The sequence below is a fragment of the Convolutriloba macropyga genome, chromosome 6 (genome assembly GCF_964194025.1).
Source record: "Convolutriloba macropyga chromosome 6, txConMacr16.3, whole genome shotgun sequence".
NCBI lineage: Eukaryota > Metazoa > Xenacoelomorpha > Acoela > Convolutidae > Convolutriloba > Convolutriloba macropyga.
The window spans coordinates 39,319,390-39,339,825 of NC_134473.1; the positions used below are offsets into that span (position 1 = coordinate 39,319,390).

General features: G+C 34.3%; 2 protein-coding genes across 3 annotated transcripts in view; one reads left to right on the top strand and one right to left on the bottom strand.

The window, feature by feature from the left end:
- Positions 1–20,436, bottom strand: part of LOC142341672 (glycine receptor subunit alpha-1-like) — a 96,820-nt gene that overhangs the window by 73,687 nt on the left and 2,697 nt on the right. For both annotated transcript variants that reach the window (XM_075392813.1, XM_075392812.1), the window contains 3 exons: positions 13,985–14,305; positions 10,796–10,921; positions 10,391–10,524 (listed from right to left, as the gene is read on the bottom strand). In XM_075392813.1, the coding sequence (XP_075248928.1) occupies positions 10,391–10,524; positions 10,796–10,921; positions 13,985–14,305 (581 nt within the window). The remainder of the gene's footprint in view (positions 1–10,390; positions 10,525–10,795; positions 10,922–13,984; positions 14,306–20,436) is intronic.
- Positions 3,891–8,010, top strand: LOC142340970 (uncharacterized). Its single transcript, XM_075391774.1, has 2 exons — positions 3,891–4,720; positions 7,650–8,010. Exons 1-2 carry the CDS (start codon positions 4,288–4,290, stop codon positions 7,877–7,879), a joined length of 663 nt encoding a protein of 220 aa, XP_075247889.1. The 5' UTR covers positions 3,891–4,287; the 3' UTR covers positions 7,880–8,010.

The window sequence follows — 20,436 nt, forward strand, 5'->3', positions numbered from 1 at the left end:
CTATTTTGAATTTTTTAGCCGGTTCAATCGCCAAACTAACTTTTCATTTTATTCAAACTATTGAACCTAAAACAGAAAATTCTTATAGAAACTAGCCACCCTATTGTCAAGAACACTTAAAGAATATAATAACCGATTAGTCTTCCATCAAGGAAAACTAGTTCTATATCTCAGTGACAAATCGGAGCTTATAGCCGGCCAAACTCATTCATTTATTCATTTGATTCCCAAGTGCACTATAATCAATTCAGCTCGGGAAGTCATTATAGCCTTTCTGTAATTTCATCCCTCTCTTAAATTAAGTTCACAGGTAGTCTGCGATCTAAACTGACATCCTTAAGTGCCACCCTAAACCATTGTCAATTTTCATATCCGTCTAAATTTATTCAAGACGTGTTGTTTCCCCCTTTTTGTCTATTTATCTTCTATTGTGATGGAATCTCGAGACACATGAACAAAAACATCCGTGAAAAGAGGAAGGGGCTCGGTCGATATGCGAAATAAATATTTCTCACACAAAATGAGAATAATAAAATCATTGATTTTTGAGTCAATCCTAGAGAAAGTAAAGTTGCGCAGTGTTGTTTGTTAAAACATGCGCTAGGGTCAGCCAACAAAATGCTAACGTCTGAACAGGTAACATCAACTGGAAGCCGACGTCAAACTTGAACGAAAAAAAGAACAAAATAGTTACACTCATTGGCGCCAAAAACGTCTTAAATTTACCCAATAAATGACCGGGAATTGATGTTTGAAGAAATACCTATAAATCATACAATTTATAAGGGCTTCCACAAATGAGTTCAGAACAATTTTTTGACAGTGACATGTCGGCTTAGTGGATGAAATCAGCAATACGGAGTATTTTTTTAAAAATGAGGAAATCACAAATTTTCGACAAAATGAAAGATCGGCTCATTGGATGACGTTAGCTTTTCGTCCTATAGAAAGTAAATCTAGCGTAATCTTGTTAAGCAGGCATTGATTGAAAGGGGGAACCTTGATTCAAGAGGATTATTCACCTGAAAATGGAGAGCAATTTTGGCCAGTGACTTTAGTCACGTATTTGGTGTCAAGTATGCTCAAGTACTATTCAAAAAGCCTCCTGCTAACTCAGCTTGGAGGCACAAAAACAAAAATGTCTATCCATTCAAAAGAAAGCGTCACGCTTCCCACCTTGTATAACAGTAAGAAATAATTAAACAACCCTTTTCAAATTTTCCCTACTTTGCAAAACGAAGCAATTTTGTGAGCTGTTTGCTTTTGATTAACTATTTATTGTTCCCTACGACAGGCTAAATTAGTCGAGTTTTAAATGAAAGTAGACAAAGCGGGACAAATCAAAATAAAAACTTTTGACATAAACTCAATGAAACTTAGGTTAAAAATTAATAGCTTAACACCGGTAAGAATGACAAGTAGAAAATTGAAGAAAAATAAAATTCAACAATCAAACTCAAATCGAGATTCAACCAAAAATGCAACATGACAAAATTGATGAAAATGAATGAGCAGCTGAATCAATTGTAAATGAAACGGAAAAAAAGGACATCAAAATAATTTAGTATCTATTTGCGATTTAGACGATAGAACGTTCTTCTACTGGCGGGCTATCGATTTGACAGATTTACCTAAAACATACATTGGAAAATCAAAAATAAATTAAAATTTAGTGGCAAAACTTGAAATGTCAGAGAAAGTGTCAAGTCGACGTACGTACAATTTCAATGACGCATCAATTGAAAGTATTGAAGGTCTTAAAATATTGAGGAACTGAACTACTATCAAAATTGTTACGACCCACCTTAGACATGGAGGAACTATATAAACAACTGAGTTTTTCAGTCAATTTAGGCCGACTGATTTACTCATTGTAGAGAGTTGTGAGTGGTATCATTGGAAATTCATCCAGCGCAAAATAAATTAAATTTTTTGAATTTCGGGTTTTCCACGGAATTATCGAGCTTTGAATTTTTGTGAACAGTTGACTGATCTTTGTTGTTTTTTTTTCACATTTTCCGTATTCTTGCTCTAATTTTTGTCCATTTATTTTTTAATTGCTGAAGTTTGATCCGGCTTTTTGGCTAAATTTTTCGAAAATCAACTTTTTTCGCATCAAAAATGGCACAAAATATCAAAATATGCTTCTTAAGCTCACTTTGTTTAAATTTGCCGGAATTGTAAGCCTCAAAACTGCTGACATTATCCTCTCAATTTTCATAGACGGCTAGTTCTACTTCTGCTTCCCGCAGCAGTGTTCTGGATTTAAAACTTTACAAGGTTTTTGGTGATATATCTCGATATTATATAAAAATCGATAGTTAGTTTTGGTAAACTATTTTAATCCATTAACATTTGAAAAAATTACGTGTTTTTAATGGACGAGCAGAAATAGTAAGGCTAGTTTTAGTCAAAACGTGTCTTTTAGAATAATTTTGCTTTTCTATTTTAATTACAGACTTAAATGATTTCAATCCAAGTACAATTATTGGCAGCTCCCATTTACATGTAATGGTGACCCAAAGAACATATATTTTAATTTAAGTGAAAACCTCAGGGTCTATATCTTAACCACGGTGTATGCGTAAAGTTGTTTGTGAAATTTTGAGTCCTGTCTGTATTCGTTGTTATTTTGAAGTGCTAAGACTTAGTCTCACTAATGACCAATTAAACAACCGGTCCAATTGGCTTCCAAAGAAGTTATAAATTAATCTATTAATTATTTCCTAGCTCAAATCTTATGGTTGTTGAGACCCTTTTAACATGATTTTTTTAAAATGTATTTGAAGAGTTTTACCAAACTTGTAGCTAAGACAAAGCAACAGGTCTCATTCTCTTTGCAGTGATTCAAAATGAGGTGTTTTTTGCGGTTTTATGTAATTGGGTTTTTGGATTGACACTACGAGTTTTCCTAATTTTCTTTTATTTTTGGACATCTTCCAATTTTGAGGTCCTTTGTGTTGTCTTGTCACCCTATCAAAAAAATGACAGGACTTATATCACAACAATAGCGTTGAAAAATGTGAAATTGAACAACTCTGATAACAGAGAATAGATTATGGTTATAACGGCTCCAACGCCGATTTCCCACACACCTTCATTGGACTTTTGACTCTATTTGCCGTTCTTTTAGCAGTCTGAAGACATATTCTGGATGACCAGGAGCGCAATATGGCTCCCTATGGAGGTAAGAGTGAACTCATTTATTTACAGTGTAAGAGTGAACTCAATTGAGCTGATATCTGTTGATTTTCATGACTTTTCGAATTAATTGTTCCCATAAAAATAAATTTTTAACTTTGCACTTTTGTTCGTTTTTTTGTGTTCCTGTTAGGTAGTCTCATTAAGGACTATTCTAATGAAAAACAAGTTAATGTGTTTAATTTAGGTTTTATGTGGTAGTGTCTTGACTATTTTGACCAGTGTTTTTTAAAATTGAGTTTTAAATTGAGCTTATTAAGTGTTTTAACTTGAGTTTTGGTCGTAATGAATGTTTGTAGTTGTTATTGGATTTTGTCACTTGTCTTGCCTCGTATTGTCCTTAATGTCAGATCTAATTGGCCCTCTAATGCGGCATTGTTGATTTCGTTTAGTGATTTGAGTTTTTTATACGTGCACCAATAACTTCTGAACAAAACGTGAATTCTCGCAAGTTTTCTATCTTTTCCTCATTTGGAAGACAATTAAGTCAAAATTGTGGATGAGCGGGATTGGAACATTTTGTGCAAACACACATTACCGAGCCTCCATGTTGAAATACATTGTCATTCTCTGGATCGGAGTTGAAAAGAGAACTTCAAGAATTAGAATCCCGAAAGATGACAATTAAAATATAATAAAAGAATGAAATTTGTTCAAATAGAACATTGAGTTTCACTTTTTTAAAGGACAAAACCCTTGAAGCATGCATATTGTTTTCGAAACCACAGATTTTGATGTGGGTGCAAACTGTGCGAGATGATGCAGATTAAACGTGTGGTGAACTGATAACAGAACCACTAAATACCAAATGCAAACTCAAATTCATCATAATGTCAACGCAAACGACACTAAGGCCCAGTGCTGAGAAAGCACACTTATAAAACAAACATTGTCCTGGTTTATTGGCCCAAGATAAAAGTATGGACAAGGCTCCACATCCCACAAAAATTCAATTTAGTTATCTCTAGCAAATAATAAAGATTAGGTTGAAGTAATAACCAATGTAAACTAATAGCAACTCCCACTAATTGATAAATCATTACAACTGATCATCGACAACGCCACAAAATAATAATAACAATAGTCATGAACATGTATAGACAGATCCAGCAACTTGTAGTCGCAACAACAGTTTTGCTTTCGATAAAATTGGATCTATCAAGTCAAAGAGATGACTTGCAATCTTTAGGTTCAGCAAAAGAACCCAAACTTTACTTACGAAAATCAAAAAACATTAAAAACAAGCCTTTCATAGCACTCCGAAACGCAGTAAAGAAAGGTCGTTTCAGCCATCGAGAGGTGAAAGTAGATGAAATATTCAACGATCCGACAGAAGTTACTGACGACTATGAAAACTATCGATTTGCATTCTACTTGAAACACCCGAATCGTCTCGTGGATGAGTCATTGGACGAAGAAGCTGCAGTCGAAGAGGAGCCCGAGAGCTCACTTGAAGTAGTGATGGGATACGAATCAGAGTGTGCTCTACGCGAGACAGTTTTGGAACTACATTATGCAGGTTAAACTAAGTTAAGTTTTACTCAATTTGCCTTAACAACTATGCGTACCGCTACCATGGATTCCAAGACGAAACATTCTCAAAAAGCGAAAAATTCCCTGGCAAAAAATCCACAAAAAGTAGTCCTCAGATAATAAAAAAACAGTTCTAGGAGAACATTCCCCGACAGAACAGTCGAAGCAATCGGATTAAGATATTTGATTGAAATTTGTTCTCAAATTAACATTAACCAAACACTGGCGTTAAGTATTTTTGACGTAAATTTATCTAAAACAAGAAGGCTCGCTCGTGCGAGGCTGTAAATAGCACAAAATATTCCAACATACCTCTCAAGGTTGCGCAAAAACTTTAAATATTGCCAGAGAGATGGTTGGTAGCATCAAAAAGCAACCTCTAGGAATTGGAGAAAATTGCTTGTAATGCTTAAAATAAATCTTGTCTTTTCTGAACATAAAAACGAAAACTTCTCTACACATTCTAGACAGATAAGTGTAGTACAATTTGAAAGACACAGATACAGACAAACATTACAAACCGACACACATCACACTTACACACGAATACACCCACACAAGCACACACACGCACACGCACAAACAAACAAATGCAAAACTAGGCGATTGGCCTTTACTTAAGGTTCGTCACCGTTCATTAGGTCTTCTCTATAGTTTTTTTTAAAAACAAGGTGTGGACCTTGGTCCCAACTGTATCACAAGTCGTAATTTGGACATAAAACTTAAAAGGAACTTATTCGAAGTCTTTCTAAAAAATTTGTCAATACTGATGTTTCATGAGCGTAATGAGCCAATTACTTTATTACAATTCCAAGATGCGTTATCAGCTGGCTTTAAAAAACACGTAACTAAAAAAGTAATAAAAACATGTTTTTGGAAAAATTTAGAGCCACAATTGGTAGCGCAAATACTAATTTCCACAGATCACGGACAGAAAATCGATGACACCAGCATGATCAATTTATTCCGAGCAATTTGAGTACCGAATTCATCATGCAAAATTTTTCCTGAAATTGAACATACATAATGTAACCGCTTCAGCGTTCGGTGTTCATTTGAATGTTTTCTTGACAAAATTTTCATTGAAGAAATATCCCTTATTTTTGTGAAACTAAGTAATATTCGCCAGAGTCTGATTTGGGATCTCTTCATTTCATTTTTCATTACAAAAATATGACACTACTAAAACAGAGCGTTTACATACTAAAATTATTCGCCATGTGTCATTGATCAGATCAAGGAGAGTACCTCCTTACAGAGACCAAACAATTGAAAGAGCGATATTCCACGCAATTTCAACTTTTTAAACGACCAACAACCCGGTTGAAAAATTTTACGAACAATTTAGCCGCGGCATATCTTCCTTTCCAATACTACACATTTATCAGTTGTCTAACATGTCAAACATTTCAGCTACCGATAACGTTTTTCAGAGAATCAATATCAATCTTGATCTTATCAATCTTATCAACTTTTGACTCATGAATGGTATTTCAAAAAAAAAACATAGCTGGCAGATTGCCAGAAAATAGCCGCAATAGATTCGTAGATCGGCAGTAAAGAACAGTAAAAAAGACAGACCAAAAAAAATCGTCTTTTCATTGAGGGCTGATCTGTTATATTTTGATTAAAAATCTGTATAAGTTACTGCTGCCTCTATTAGCTGATCTCAAATAACCTTCATTTAGACTGACACACACCCATTTGACCTTATCTCTTTGAATTAAAGTAAATTAAAGTCAATTTCAAAGTGAGGAAGTCATTTTTGAGAGTGAGGTAAGTCAAGTGTGACCAAAAATTTAATCACGCGCATGAACAAAAAAAACTCGCTCCACTAAGAGCGAAAAATGACGTCACACATGCACTTCAGTTGAAATTGCATGAACGAATGAACAAAAAGTGGCTGTGACGTCATATGGTTGTAACAAAAATCATGACGACGAAATAAAAAAAAACCAAGAGAAGGCCAATAATAGCCCCAGCTATCGCTGTGCGGCTATTAAACAGACAAATTCCTCACAAAAAATGTGCCGTTGGAATGGAAATAAATTTCATTGAAATTAATTTGAATAAAACCAAATACACGCGCTAACTACTTTGAATGAAATTGAATTCAATAAACCGCAAAAGCAGATCATAACAGTAACTGGTTGATAGTAGATTAAATCTAGTGCATAGAGCTATTGTAAGAAAAATAAATCATAATAAAATATTAACCCGATGATTAATTGGAATGTTTTGTATGAGCCTGTTTTGCCTGCTTTTTTTTTTACTATTTTGCTGTTTTTGACTGTTTTGTCTGATTATTTTTGACAATTTAAAAAATTCAAAACAAACGAGTGATTCAACGGCAGTTATCAATTTGAAGATGATTTCCTTGCTATATCTTTTAGTGTATAGGAATTCGAATTTTCGTGGAACAAAAAAGCTCACTAAGTATACAATATTTTAACCAATTCTGTCCTGTGAACATCCAATACGTATGTATAATTTCAATTTTGATGGTTGTGAACGGTGGTATTTAGAGGGTTTGATTCTGAAACGCTTCGTTCTGGTACAGATCTTCTCAAAAATTTCTTTTCTGATACATTTCTTCACATCTCCATACAAAAATCAATTCCAAATTGCGATACTCCACGTAACTGCTACCAAGTCTTTGAACAGAAAATTTTTACAATTTTTTCAAAACTTTCCAAAAAAAATTAAGTTGAAACAAAAAGCTAATTAGCAAAGTTATTGGTTCAATAAAACATATATTTACACCAAAAAACAACAGAAACTCACATTTCAACAAGAGGTAACCTCTTTAAAAAATCAAAGCACACTTGCTTAACTTTCGACCTAAAATTTCTGAACAGTTAAAACTCATTTTTCAATCTTAATTTTTTGATCTTGAGTTATGCGTGTTTTTTCAGAGATCCTTTTGGAAACAGAGCCGAAAACCACAACAATAACAGAGTGCATTGGAGCATGTTACGAGGGCGGCTGCGTGTGTAGTGAGATCTCGCCCGATGGACAAGAGCCCCCCGGTGTGAACTACTTGTTGGAAGTCACAGTCTGGAACTACTCCAACCCCGAGGCTTACGTTAACAAATACATAAAACTACACAACGCCACAGATTGTTCATGTGTCAAGGTGGTCTGAACCATTAATATACAGACCAATGACGACAAAGCCAAAAACTTAACAACTATCAAAACTTTCAAAACTGTTTCCTTAAAATTCATCCATTTCCTTGTAGAATATGACCCTCTATAATTAATATTATTTAAATATCTTTTTATAGGCAGCTTAAAATAATTGGCTAGTCACTTTGTTCAGGTAGGTTAATAAAAAACAAATTGGTCAAGGGCGGAAAAGAAACATACTTCCATTCACAATCGCATCAACTTAATGATGCTGAATGTTAAAGTTCGATATTCAATAGAAATTTTATGAAAATTACTCTTTATTACTTAGCCACTTCCCAGAAAACGTATATTTTTTCGCCAGACAAGAAACACAATTGCTAGGAAAACTTAACATCTTTTCAGAACTATGTTCGCGCATACGTCTAGACAGCGACAAAAAGTCACTTCAATAGAACAATCAAATTAGCGTCAAACCTGTCAAAAATAAAAGGCCAAACAAACATCGAGAAATGAAACTACAGCTTAATGATTCTCTTCAAAAAGTGAACTAAATTAGCAACAAATTAAACCAGCTTAAGAGTCTATCCAAACACGACAAGTTCTGTGCTGAGACCTTACACAAACAGTAACGTTTCCAAACTCTCTGCCCAAAGTTTGCCCTAAGCAAAGAGGGGGCGAGAGAGGGGTAGGTGACATTACATTAGAAGAGAACAATGTTTGGATGGCTTCAAAGCAAACACTTCCAAGAGCTCACTTGTTCAAAGACAAACACAACCACTTTACCACAGATCCTATGTAAACTTTAACACTGTTACAGATTTGCTTTGGTAAGACATTGGTAAATAGGGCAAACTAAATGGCCAAAGCGAGAAAATGAGATCGTAAATTATTTATAAGCTCTCTTTTTATCATTCTAAATCATTCCAATCAGCATACATGACGAATAATCAGATCGTTCTAAAAGTGCCTGAGGTTATACTCTATTCCTGACAGAATTTAAAAGCTTAGAGTTACTTGATTCGAAAGATTACTTCAGATCAGAAAAGCATGTCATATGTTCTTGAAATAACAAAATCGACAAATTTTAAGTTCACTGCAAGATAATACGAACATAAGAAGACTTGAAAAACCTAAGATGTTAAGTACACAAATCACAATGATAACTTTATTGATAAAAATGTGAACAAACCTAAACCAAGTCAATTAATTTGAAGGTCAAAATTTCGACAAAGATATCTTAATTGAAAACAGCATATTAGATGAGGAGTAACTGATGCCTGTCTAAGCAGCCCTACTTTAACTCTCCAAACTATTAACTGCTATCTATATCAGCAAGGAGATTCGGCCATGAGCGTTTGCACAATATTCCAAAAAACTCGCTCAAAGGGTCCTGGTCGAAGGAACGGAATTCAAAGCTCATTGAATAAACCTGCTAATTAGATTGTTTCTAGCAAAATCAAATGCACACAGAAAAAACTGACGCAAAGGCTACATGAAAAACATAGCTGCAAAAACACAGACCGGGCCAATAAAATGTTCTTCAGGGATAAAACTTTTTGTATTTTGAGACATTTTATACCTAGAAAAGCACAGCAAAGCTATAATTTTTGTTTACTGCCAAGGTACCAACACTCTTCTATCCGTTAGCTGAATCAGTTAACAACCTTTCTGAAATTTAACAAAGATTTTCCTAAACCATCAAAAAATTTTAAGATATCAAAATTTACAACACAGAAGCGGTGTGAATCAATTGTTGAACACGCATCAAAAATAGCAAAAAGTTTAACAACTTACATTTTCGCATTATTCTTAGTGTCTGTCTAAACACTTTAAAAAAACTTGAGTGCTGATAGTAGAAAAGTTCTATATACGAAACGAGTACGGTAACCCCTATTTTATTCTAAAAAACGTGCTTTCCATTGGTAGAAAAATAATTGGTGCTCAACCGTTGGTTTTGAGATAATTGCAAGAAAATTGCGAAAAAGGCAGGAATAGTTTGGGGCATATTAGATGAGGAGTAACTGATGCCTGGCTCTCATTATCTTGGCTCTCATCAACTACAGAACATGAACACAAAAAATTGTCTTCCTAGTTCTGAAAATGAGCAAAATTTTGATGACGAAAAAATGCCACCATGAATACGGTCTTCGCTCGGCTACGTTTCGCATTCCTTAAAAACCTAGAACAGATCTGTGAAGGCCACGACTCCACCGCATTACGTTTACTCGTGCTTTGAAGTTTTCAGAAATTAATATCCTTATAGTAGAGATTTTACGTTTTTCAAATTGAGTTCGATTTAATTACTTCATTTTGAAAGTTCTGCAAAAGAACCAAAATCACCCCTTAATGGCAACAAATGACGTTAAAGACACACAAAAGCAACTGAATAGTGACAAAAAAACCAAAAAGAAAACTAACAGCAGCATAGCTCTGGCTACCTATCGCTTTCCAGTATCACACAAGAGACCTCACTGGCGCATTGATCTCCTGCAATAGCTGGATGGCATGAACCATGATTACCTACCTGAGAGCGACTAGGGACACACTTGGCAAGTAGAGGGTGACGAGGAATATCTGGTACTTCCTAGTCATGTGCATGTAGATCCAGTGCTCTGTGAAAATGTCGTCCATGTATGGCATGCTGCTGTTCATGTAGTCCTAAACAATTTGAGAACTCATTTGAACGCCTTATGGGATATTGATTGTCGGGTTTCGTTTAAACTATAACAATTTTTTATCAATCTGAAGCCGCAGCTCATCATTATGAGGCAAGTAGTAGAGGTCAATAAATAAATGTCGATTCACCGTCATATAAAGTTACTGCAACAGATCCGGTCATATATTTGTCCACATGAATCTTTATTATCCTTAGCTTCTTAACAACCAGAAGGAAAGACTTCAGGAAGAAATAGACGATACCACTACTCACCTTGTCGTGATGAAAGTCAGCGAATATGAAGTTTGCGGTCTCTTGATTCGGATACATGCCACTCAGCTGGACAGAGTACAGCATTCGGACCAGACCATCGTGATACTTGTACGTCCCAATGCGGATCTGAAACAAGATCAAAACATTCACTCGTTTTCGTAGCGGTTAAAAGTTTTCTTCATTACAGTGTGTGAACAAATTAATGATCAACAAGAAGTAAGATCTGCTATTGCAATTGTTGCACATCACTTTAATGACATAAAATATCAATAGTGACCTTGAAACAGTGTCAAAATTACTCTGTGTTCAAATATGGGTGTTTGATTGATAAGTTGAACCTTTTCTGTGTTGATTGATAAGTTCGATAGATAAGTCGGTCGACGAATTCAACATATTTTAATCCTATTTTAGACTGACGGGACAGGTTTCAAAACCACAGACACTATAATCTTGTATGTCCAAAGCGAAACATGCCCAGCAGATTGCCGGAAAATAGCCTCCGTTGCTTCCAATAAGCATGATTGAGATTGAAAGAATAGAAGATATTGAAAAAAAAAGGATTTTTGTACAAAAACATTTTTTAAGTCCGATTTATTTTGATGGCATTCGTAGTTGAACATAACGTACTTCTGTTTCTTAGAGAGAGGCTACAGGGGCTAATATCAATACCAATAAGCATTAGAGATGGTATCTAAGACTTATAGGAACGACGCTCAAATAGCGGGCATCTAAAATTGGGCTTTATGGGTTTATCGCGGTTCCATTTCTGATTTCAATTTTTATACTGAATCGGTTCATTTTGAATTGTTTTGCTGAGCAACTGATGTTCAAAATCACTTTTAGCAGAATGAAAGAAGAGAGAAACTAGCCTAGAGAAGTCAAAGATTTCACGCAAAATGTTGAAAAAGCGGCAAAATGAGGTAAAGCAAAACATTTTTTTGTTCGACGAAGTGAAAAAACATAGCAGGACAAGTCCTGACGTACAATTCAAAGAATTTTCATTGACTAAACAGAAAACCAGACCTAGAACCTACTATGAATGGATTGAGAAAACCATTTAGAAAAAAATCTGATCCAAAAATCGAAAAACAGTAAATATCAAAGTGAAATTGCCGCATGTGAACAAAAAACCACCAGCGAGAAAGCAAATTTCTGTTCAAACACCGTTTTCTCACTCTACTTTAAGTTAAAAGCGAAAAAATTTCACGCCGCAAAACCACTCGCTTTTTCGCTCCACTTCCTGTTTCGGCGTGACCAAAATCACTACTCCAATTTGACTTCAGAAATCATAAAAATGTGTGAACAGATCTTAAAAAAAACATAGCAGGACAAGTCCTGACGTACAATTCAAAGAATTTTCATTGACTAAGCAATAAACGATTTATAACGGACTATGAGTGAATTGGGAAAACCATTTCTAAAAAAATCAGATAAAAAATTTAAAAAAAAACAAAAAATCGGTGTCAAAGTGCCGCATGTGAACAAAACACTACTAGCCAGAAAAGAAAAATTGTTTCACACAAAAAACTAGGCCTAGAGAGAGCTATTAATGGATTGGGAAAACCATTTAGAAAATACCCACTTCAAAAAAACCGAAAAAAGAGTAAAAATCAAAGTGAAATTGCCGCATGTGAACAAAAAAACCACTAGCGAGAAAGCGAATTTTTGCTCAAACACCATTTTCTCACTCTTATTTAAAATTGGAGCTAAAAAATGTTCGGTCGCAAAACCACTCGCTTTTTCGCTCCATTTCCTGTTTCGGCGTGACCAAAAACACTACTCCAATTTGACTTCAAAATTCATGAAAATGTGTGAAGATCTTAAAAAAAAACATAGCCGCAAGAATTCCGGAAACGACTCGAAGTGAAAATCCATTTAAACGCCATCCAAATACTCATCAAAGAAAGGTGCCTTCACTAATTTATGCTTATCTTGAATCAAAGTCATGAAACAAAAAAGTAAAAACAATAAATTCAAATCTGTTAAAATATGATAAAAAATCAGATCAAATATTGATCAAATTGAGATCCCGAAAAAACTATCTCTGGCAAAAAAACTTCATCAAAACAACTAGTACTTACAAAAACCACTTATGTGAATTTTGAAAAATACTTAAGGCTAAAATTATGAAAAAAGCTCTTAAAAACAACTTTCACTGAAAAACTGGAAAAGGAAAAATTTTTCATATTTCAAAAACATATAAATCAAAAGAAAAATTTCTTTCACCGAAAAGGGTATCCAGATGCTCGCAAAACAATAGGCAAGTCATATTAGGCAAAGAAATTTAGCTAAAAACAGAAAAAAACCGAAAAACTGCAAAAAATTAAGAAAAATAGTTCCAATTTTCGCCATTTTTTGTCATATTTCTCAACAAAAAAATGATTCTTTCCCACAAAACTGTAACCAATTGTTATAATAAAATTGCTCAAGTAGAAGGGGTTTCTTCGATACCCATTTGAGCCAGTAAAACAAAATAATCTTCAAAAAAACGCAAAAATTAGCCCGAAAATCAGCAAAATACATTAAAAACCTCCGAATTACCATAAAATTCTTTTCAATTTCCAGAAACCTTCAAACCACTACCGAAACCAGTCTAAAATTAAAACAAAATCATAACCAAACCTCTGAACCAAAATAAATGAAAAAAAACTGCTTTAAAATGCCGCACGCGAACAAAAAAAAATTTCGCTCGCCTAGAGAAAATTTTTTCACATATCAATTTCTCGCTCTCTCAAAAATAGCGGTATGAATAAAAACCACTCTCTTTTCGCTCCGCTCTTCACTTTTGTTCAGCGCCAAAATCACTCCAAATTTTTTCACGCGTTTCATTTCCCGCTTCAAAAATCACTCCGATAAAATTGACTTAAAAAAAAGGACTTCTCCAATACTCCTCTTAAAAAGAGTCGTAAAAAAGACAGCGCCCAATACAATTCAAATTCTTTGAATTGTAAAAATTCTTTGAATTGTACAAAAATAGGAGCGCTATAATAGCCGGCTGAGAAGCGTTTGAAACAAACGAGTGTTTGCAAAAGGTTGGACGCACAAGAACTATCACTTGAACTTCTTTCTCATTGGGCGTAATTTTATACAGTTACTCTCTCAGGTTACACAACGTGTCTTTCAAAACGTTATAATTGACGCGTTTTCGAACATAGACATTAGTCAAACACCTATGTAACTCTTACTTACAAGGCAAGTATGTTGATCGAAGGGAAAGAATCCCATACTCATGGGACAAGAATGGGAGATGATGAAACGACTGGAGTAGAATAGAGTGCCATCAATGTCAAATCTAACACACACATTGTCATTGTAATTATCAGCCGGCACTATCTGTGTAGCAGCTGCTAGATAGAAGTCCGGTTTCCAGATCTCGTTGGCAAACTCCCGGCCCATAGTGATACGACTGTCGTTGCAGAGTAGATTTGTGCAGTCGCTGTAGTTGAAGCCATGGATGTTCCGATACAAACTGTGCCACGTTGAAATTAGACGTTCGTCTTTCCATGAGGCCTGAAAAGTGTATAATAATAGTAATAATAATCATAAATTGTTTCCAGCAGTCATACAGCATCTTCAAAAAATCACTTGTGCAATAAATTCTCCAACTTTGATTACGTGACAGCAGTATTGAGGTGATGGCCCCTTCTCATGTGACTCGCTCAAATCAGTTTGTTGCGGAATCAAAATGAAACGATAAACTATTAACCACCATTACTCAGCACAAACGTCCTTTGAGTTTTGATTTGAATACCAGCCTTAATATAGAAAGGCACAATTTCTAATCCATGATTGACGTTGCCAGATTGGTCATGCAGAAATTTCATGAAGCAGTTATGATAAGGGCACCACGAGTAAATTCCAACATTCTTCAAAACGACTTCATCATTACCAAAAACTTCAAATACAGTCTATCTGAAAAGCTTTTAGGATCTAAACAAATCTGCCCTCAGACCTTTATCACAATCAAAGCATCTCCCTTTAACATTGCTAATTAGTTCTCAAAAATAGACAATTTGATACTAAAACGATAGCATGAGGACAAAGCCCTCATAAGATCAATCAAATTTTCTTCCAATTATTGGTGAAAAACTATTTCAATGAGAACAATGCACTCACAACATTCAAACATATCTTCTTCAAAGATAAAGATATTTCAAGATATAGATGACAACTGCATATTGAATGACATCAATAGACTTTTTGAAAACCAGTCGAATTTGGGCCACAAAAGCCAATATGATTCTCAGCGAATTCTTAATTGTCTTAAGAACTGCGGATTAATTTAGCCCTTCAAACGCTCTGTCTCCCACGCATAATTGGGTTTATCAGCCCTAATCAAAGCAAGCTATATTCAACATTTTCGAGGCAATTAAGAACAAATAATAAACAGGTTGAAACAAAAATCTTAGAAACTATCAACTAATCTTAGAACTATATTGACAAATACCAGTGCAAACGAAGAAAAAAAGAACGTTTCATGTCTAAAACGGCCATGATAAGAGAAACATTTAACCTAAAGTGAAATAAGAAATAAACCAAAGATGACTAGAAAACAAAATCACCAAAAAAACGAAGTTTTAAAGAAGTGAATCAGTGCAGTAAAAGTAAATCCACTGTTCAGAATAGACGAGGAGATGCACAAACTCCAAAAATTTATCTGCATTAAAACGCCAAATATTTAAAATATTTCGAAACATTTAACATGATATAACATCAAATAGATTGGAAAATTGAAAGGCCATAATAAAACTCCGAAAAAGATATCTTAGTCCGTAGCCAAATATGGCAGAATAATGACCACAATAAGAGCTAAAAAAAATTTACAGAAGAAAAATAGGAAAAAAAATTGAAACAGTGACATAATAAGTGAATTTTTTAAATCAAATTATTGCACAAACATGTTATTCTCCAAAACTATAAAAATTGTCAAAAAGACGACACAGCAACGGAATCCATCAACAAAATATATGCAGTTCAGTTAAACTAATCTGGACATAAAAGTCAACAATAATGGCCAAAGTTAAACCACCTTCAAAACCATCGAGACAAAAACATTAAATAACAAAACCACGACTAAATACCAAAATGTCACAAAAAATTCGGGAGTTTAATACCGCTTGTAGAACAAATTTTGCTAAAACTACAAAACCTATTTTTAAATGGCCAATTGACCCACGAGAGCTGACATTTGCTTGCGCAAGGAAAAATCGTTAACACCGACTGCTCTTGTTTTTCAAAAAGTAAATTAACCTAAGTACTTTCTCCTGAAAAAAACTTTCAAATGAAAACGATTAACTAATATTCTTTTTCAAATAGTAAGAACCCATTAAAAAACCTGGAAATAATCAATAATAGCCTCAAATAGCGCTTTGCAGCAATCAAATTTTTTTCGATAGTCAAGACATCTCCCAAATCTATTTTATTTACAAAACATCTAATAATCGGGATTTGTCAGTAGAAAATTCACTTGAGGAAGGAAGGCATTAGTTAAACCATGGAACTTTAAATTTTTGAAGAATAATACTTAATATTTAATCGCATCTCCAACCGTACAGAAAACCATCAGTTATCATTCAACACAGCAAAACGACCAAAATACCGCGGACGACGATATCACTCTTCAGGTGAATAATAACTCAAAATTTTTAATTCACGGCTAGCCGCAGACGCGACGCAAAACAGTTCAATTTGAGATTTCCATAAACATTAAAAAAGAGTCCAACTGAAAATATAGCCAACTGTCGAAAAGGAATTAAAATTTCATGAGTTAAAATCTTAACTATGGTTAAAAAGCTCATATGATTCTAATTATACAAAATAGAAAAATTTGAAATTTTCTATTTTCTAGCAAAAAGAGCAAAATTCATTAGCTCTGAAAAAGGTATACATAGAAACTAATACTCGAATCTCAATTTGATTTTCAAGACCAAAACATGCAATAGCACTGCATTGAGCATACTAATTTTTACTCCATACAATATAATAGGTGTGAAAAAAATGAGGATACACTTACAACTCATTCTGACCCAGAAAGTCAGAACTTAATTAACTTCACAGACAAAAATTTCATTAATGTTTAAAATTAAATTTCATTAAGTTTAAGACAGATCTATCAGATTTGAGCAAACTTCGCCAGCTTAAACAAATATCTTTAAAAGCTCTTTAAAAAAGACCTATTTCAAACAAAATTCAAGAAAAGATTGCTGTTTTGATGATGTCAAAATGTGCACCAACAAATTTCTGCTAACCGAAGGGAACGCGAGTAATGCTGAATGGGCGCCTCCTTGATACAAGTAATTAATCCCGGCGTAACTAAGGGAACCAAAAGGGCCTCTAATTTTTCCGTTTTTTGTAGCTTTTTCTCCCGGAACGTGCGGATAAAACAAGAGGGCCAGTTTTGCTGATAATACAAGCATTATGTGCAGTGAGATAAAAACAAAAATACGAAAACATAGCCGACATCGTGCGTACTACTCTCAAACGACCGGCAACCGCTTGGATTTAGTAGTAGCCAGATGAAGCCTAGGGATATGCTAGCCCCTGCTTTGTGAATCAGTGGGCTCAAACTATTAAGTATAAGAACCTCTCATCATACCCTAAAATTGTCTTACGTAGCCATTTTCGGTGAATCGCAAACTCAGCGACTTTAAAGCATAAGGCTGTAAGAGAGCTGCTCAGCCACTTAATGCCCTCCATCCTTTTACTGTTTATCCCGTTTTTTAAGGACGAAAAGTTCAAAGTTCGAAGGTCAGAAAATGGGTCAAGCAAAAAATTGCAAAAAAGACCACCGGACTAACATAATTGCTACAAACTTCGCTTGAGACAAACGCCGATTAACACTGCATGCAATCAAAACAGTGAAACATCTGCATTCTAGTGTTTAAAATATCTGATACGCTCGGAAAATCTGTAGATTTCAAAGTATTGCAGATGATGTCAAATCAGTAGAAGCAATTAAACAAGGTTTCAGAAGAGATTTTTGTTTGCTGTTCTTGACAAGACATGATTCCGCTCATCGCACAAACCAGGCGTATCAATTAGCTAGTTGTCTGTTTATCAACTACCCACAGTCGAAGGTTTAAATTGGCAAATTATGTTACAAGTAAAGGTGTATTTTCTCATAATTTAGAAAACAAAAACGTCGAACGATTTGGTCTCGAAAGCCAGGCTGAGCAATTTAATTCAGAATTTATAAGGGTGCCAAAAATTCCGCTCTAGGAGGGACTCAAACCTCCAGACCTTCGTTGTTATAGAAGCAAGACTCCACCACTCGTCAATGAGTCCCCGGTGAATGCATATCTTACAATAGATTTTGTCATACCAACAGATCTAATCAATTAATTTAGGTCACGCAAAAATCAAGCATGAAAAGTCACCCGAGAAGTAAAAAAAACATAGCGGGACAAGTCCTGAAATACAATCCAAAGAATTGAATGAAAAACTCAGAAGTACTCTACCTGACCAGCAGATCAATTGAACAATGCCAGCCAGAACACAAACAAAATCATCTCAAAAAATTGAGAAACTAAAAGAATCAAAACTAAACAAAATATACTCATTGCTAAAACTCTTGAAGCTTTTAAACCTAAGGGAAAATTTTTTCCTTTCAAAAATACAAATTCCAAAAATATGTTTAAAATCAATTTTTGTTTCTGAAATCGGTCCAGTATTATATCTGCAAGACCTGAAAAATATTCATTGACCCCTGAAGATCGATTAACTCGAAAATGAACAAAAAATTTAGAAAAAGAAATCAATTGCAAATTATAAGGGAATGTTGCTGAAAATTGTGATAAAAATATCTTCAGAATCATCTCTGTGTCTCTAGAGGCTATCCAGTTACCCAATTCCAAGCTTTATCAAACTCATTGGCTCATAGATCGATAGGCAATAATTTTTAGAAATTTCAAACTTCAAAAAATTGAAATTAGTTCTATTAAAATGTTGAAACCCACTCAATTGCCCCTAGCAACTATTTAATAACATACTATCAAACCCTGGATGAGGTCACCTGGCTACTGAGGCAAGAAAAAAAATAAATAAAATGCAAATGTTTTAAAAATTTTGAAAATGAAAATTTTATCAAAAAACTTCTTCAAGTCGGAAGGTTAAATTGTTGAAAACAAATCTATTAAGAATAAAAACCATTCAGCTTTTTGTAGCTTTTTGTCAGAACATGGAATATGTTTTCTCGCACTTGAGAATGGACGAACATCAAAAACTGACAAAAACTTTAGGAAGCCTTAAAATATTGCAGATTTTATCAAAAGAATGCTAACATTCGAGACATTAAAATGTTAAAAACCATTCCATTGTTACTAGAAACTATGCAGTGCCCTATTAACAAACCTCAAAAGAGATTGCCTGGTCCCTGAAGCTGAAAAAACTGAAAAAATGACGAAAACTGTCAAAAACCTGAAAAAAAAATTAGAATTTTGTAAAAAAAAAGGGGCAAAAATTGGTGATATTCAAAAGTTGAAATCTATTCCATGGCAACTAAAAAGTTTTCAGTATTTTATTACCAACCCCTGATGAGGTTTTCTGGCCCCTGGGACTCAAACAACTTGAATAATGACAAAAAATGTCAAAATATATGAAAAAAATTGCAAGTTATGTCAAAAAATGCTAAAACTCATGATGGCAAAAACAAAAAAAAACCATTCCATTACAAGAAACTATGCAGTAATCTATCATCAAAGCCTTCATAAAACCCTAGGTGAGTTCTCTTGACACCTAGGGCTAAAAACACAAAAAATGACAAAATTTTAAAACCTGAAAAAATTTGCAAAAATTATTATCATTTTGCGTGTTTGTGTTTGTAGTACCAAAACATATAGCTCATAAAAGGTCATAACAAGCAATTTTGTCTCGCAAAAGGCCTTCATCAACTTTTAAAAACTTCAACCTAAGACTAATCAAAATAAAAAATCACAAAAAACATGAAAAATTGCACCATTTGGAGCCCAAAAACTTCTAAAAATGACCTTTTAACCATAAATTAAGGCCATCCCAGTAGCTGCATCACGATAAGCACTTGAAGGACTACTAAAGCACACTTTTGGCTTCTAATGAAACTTAACGCCAGCTGGGCTTTACCTGTTCATCCCGTTTTGAAAGATCAAAGTCATTGAAAAATGTGTGAACACATCTTAAAAAAACACAGCGCACCAATACAATTCAAATTCTTTAAATTGTAAAAATGCTCGAGAACAAAACGCTCAAGAGAGTTTTGCATAAAAAGACACACTTCGTTCGAGAGCAACTTAAATTTTAAATATTGAAAATTTTAATTATAATTTTAATTGAAATTCATGAACGATTGCAGAACGGTGTTGCAGAACTACTAAATCTCAGATTGTGAATTAACAAAAAGGTGCTCAAGAAAGTTTTGAGCTCATTGGACCATCTACGTCATAAATTGAAGCCGAAACTTAAGCTCTGCGAGTTAGGTGACCACGGCCATTTTTTTCTGTTACCACTTTTAAATTTTTGAAAATTGACCCAAATAATGGCTTTTCAGTCCTGATGGACATTTACTAGAAGCCCAAACCATTGCAGGTTACGGCGCATTTGAAAAACCTGAAAAAATTATCTATTGCAATGAATAGTTGTCCAGCAGCCGCTCTTATAAATGTATGCAC

What these genes read in the sequence shown, in the direction of transcription:
- LOC142340970 (XM_075391774.1), top strand. Translation starts at nt 4,288, where the DNA reads ATGAACATGTATAGACAGATCCAGCAACTTGTAGTCGCAACAACAGTT. An exon ending in TTTGGAACTACATTATGCAG is followed by an intron (nt 4,721 to 7,649) that starts GTTAAACTAAGT and finishes GTGTTTTTTCAG; the next exon opens with AGATCCTTTTGGAAACAGAG.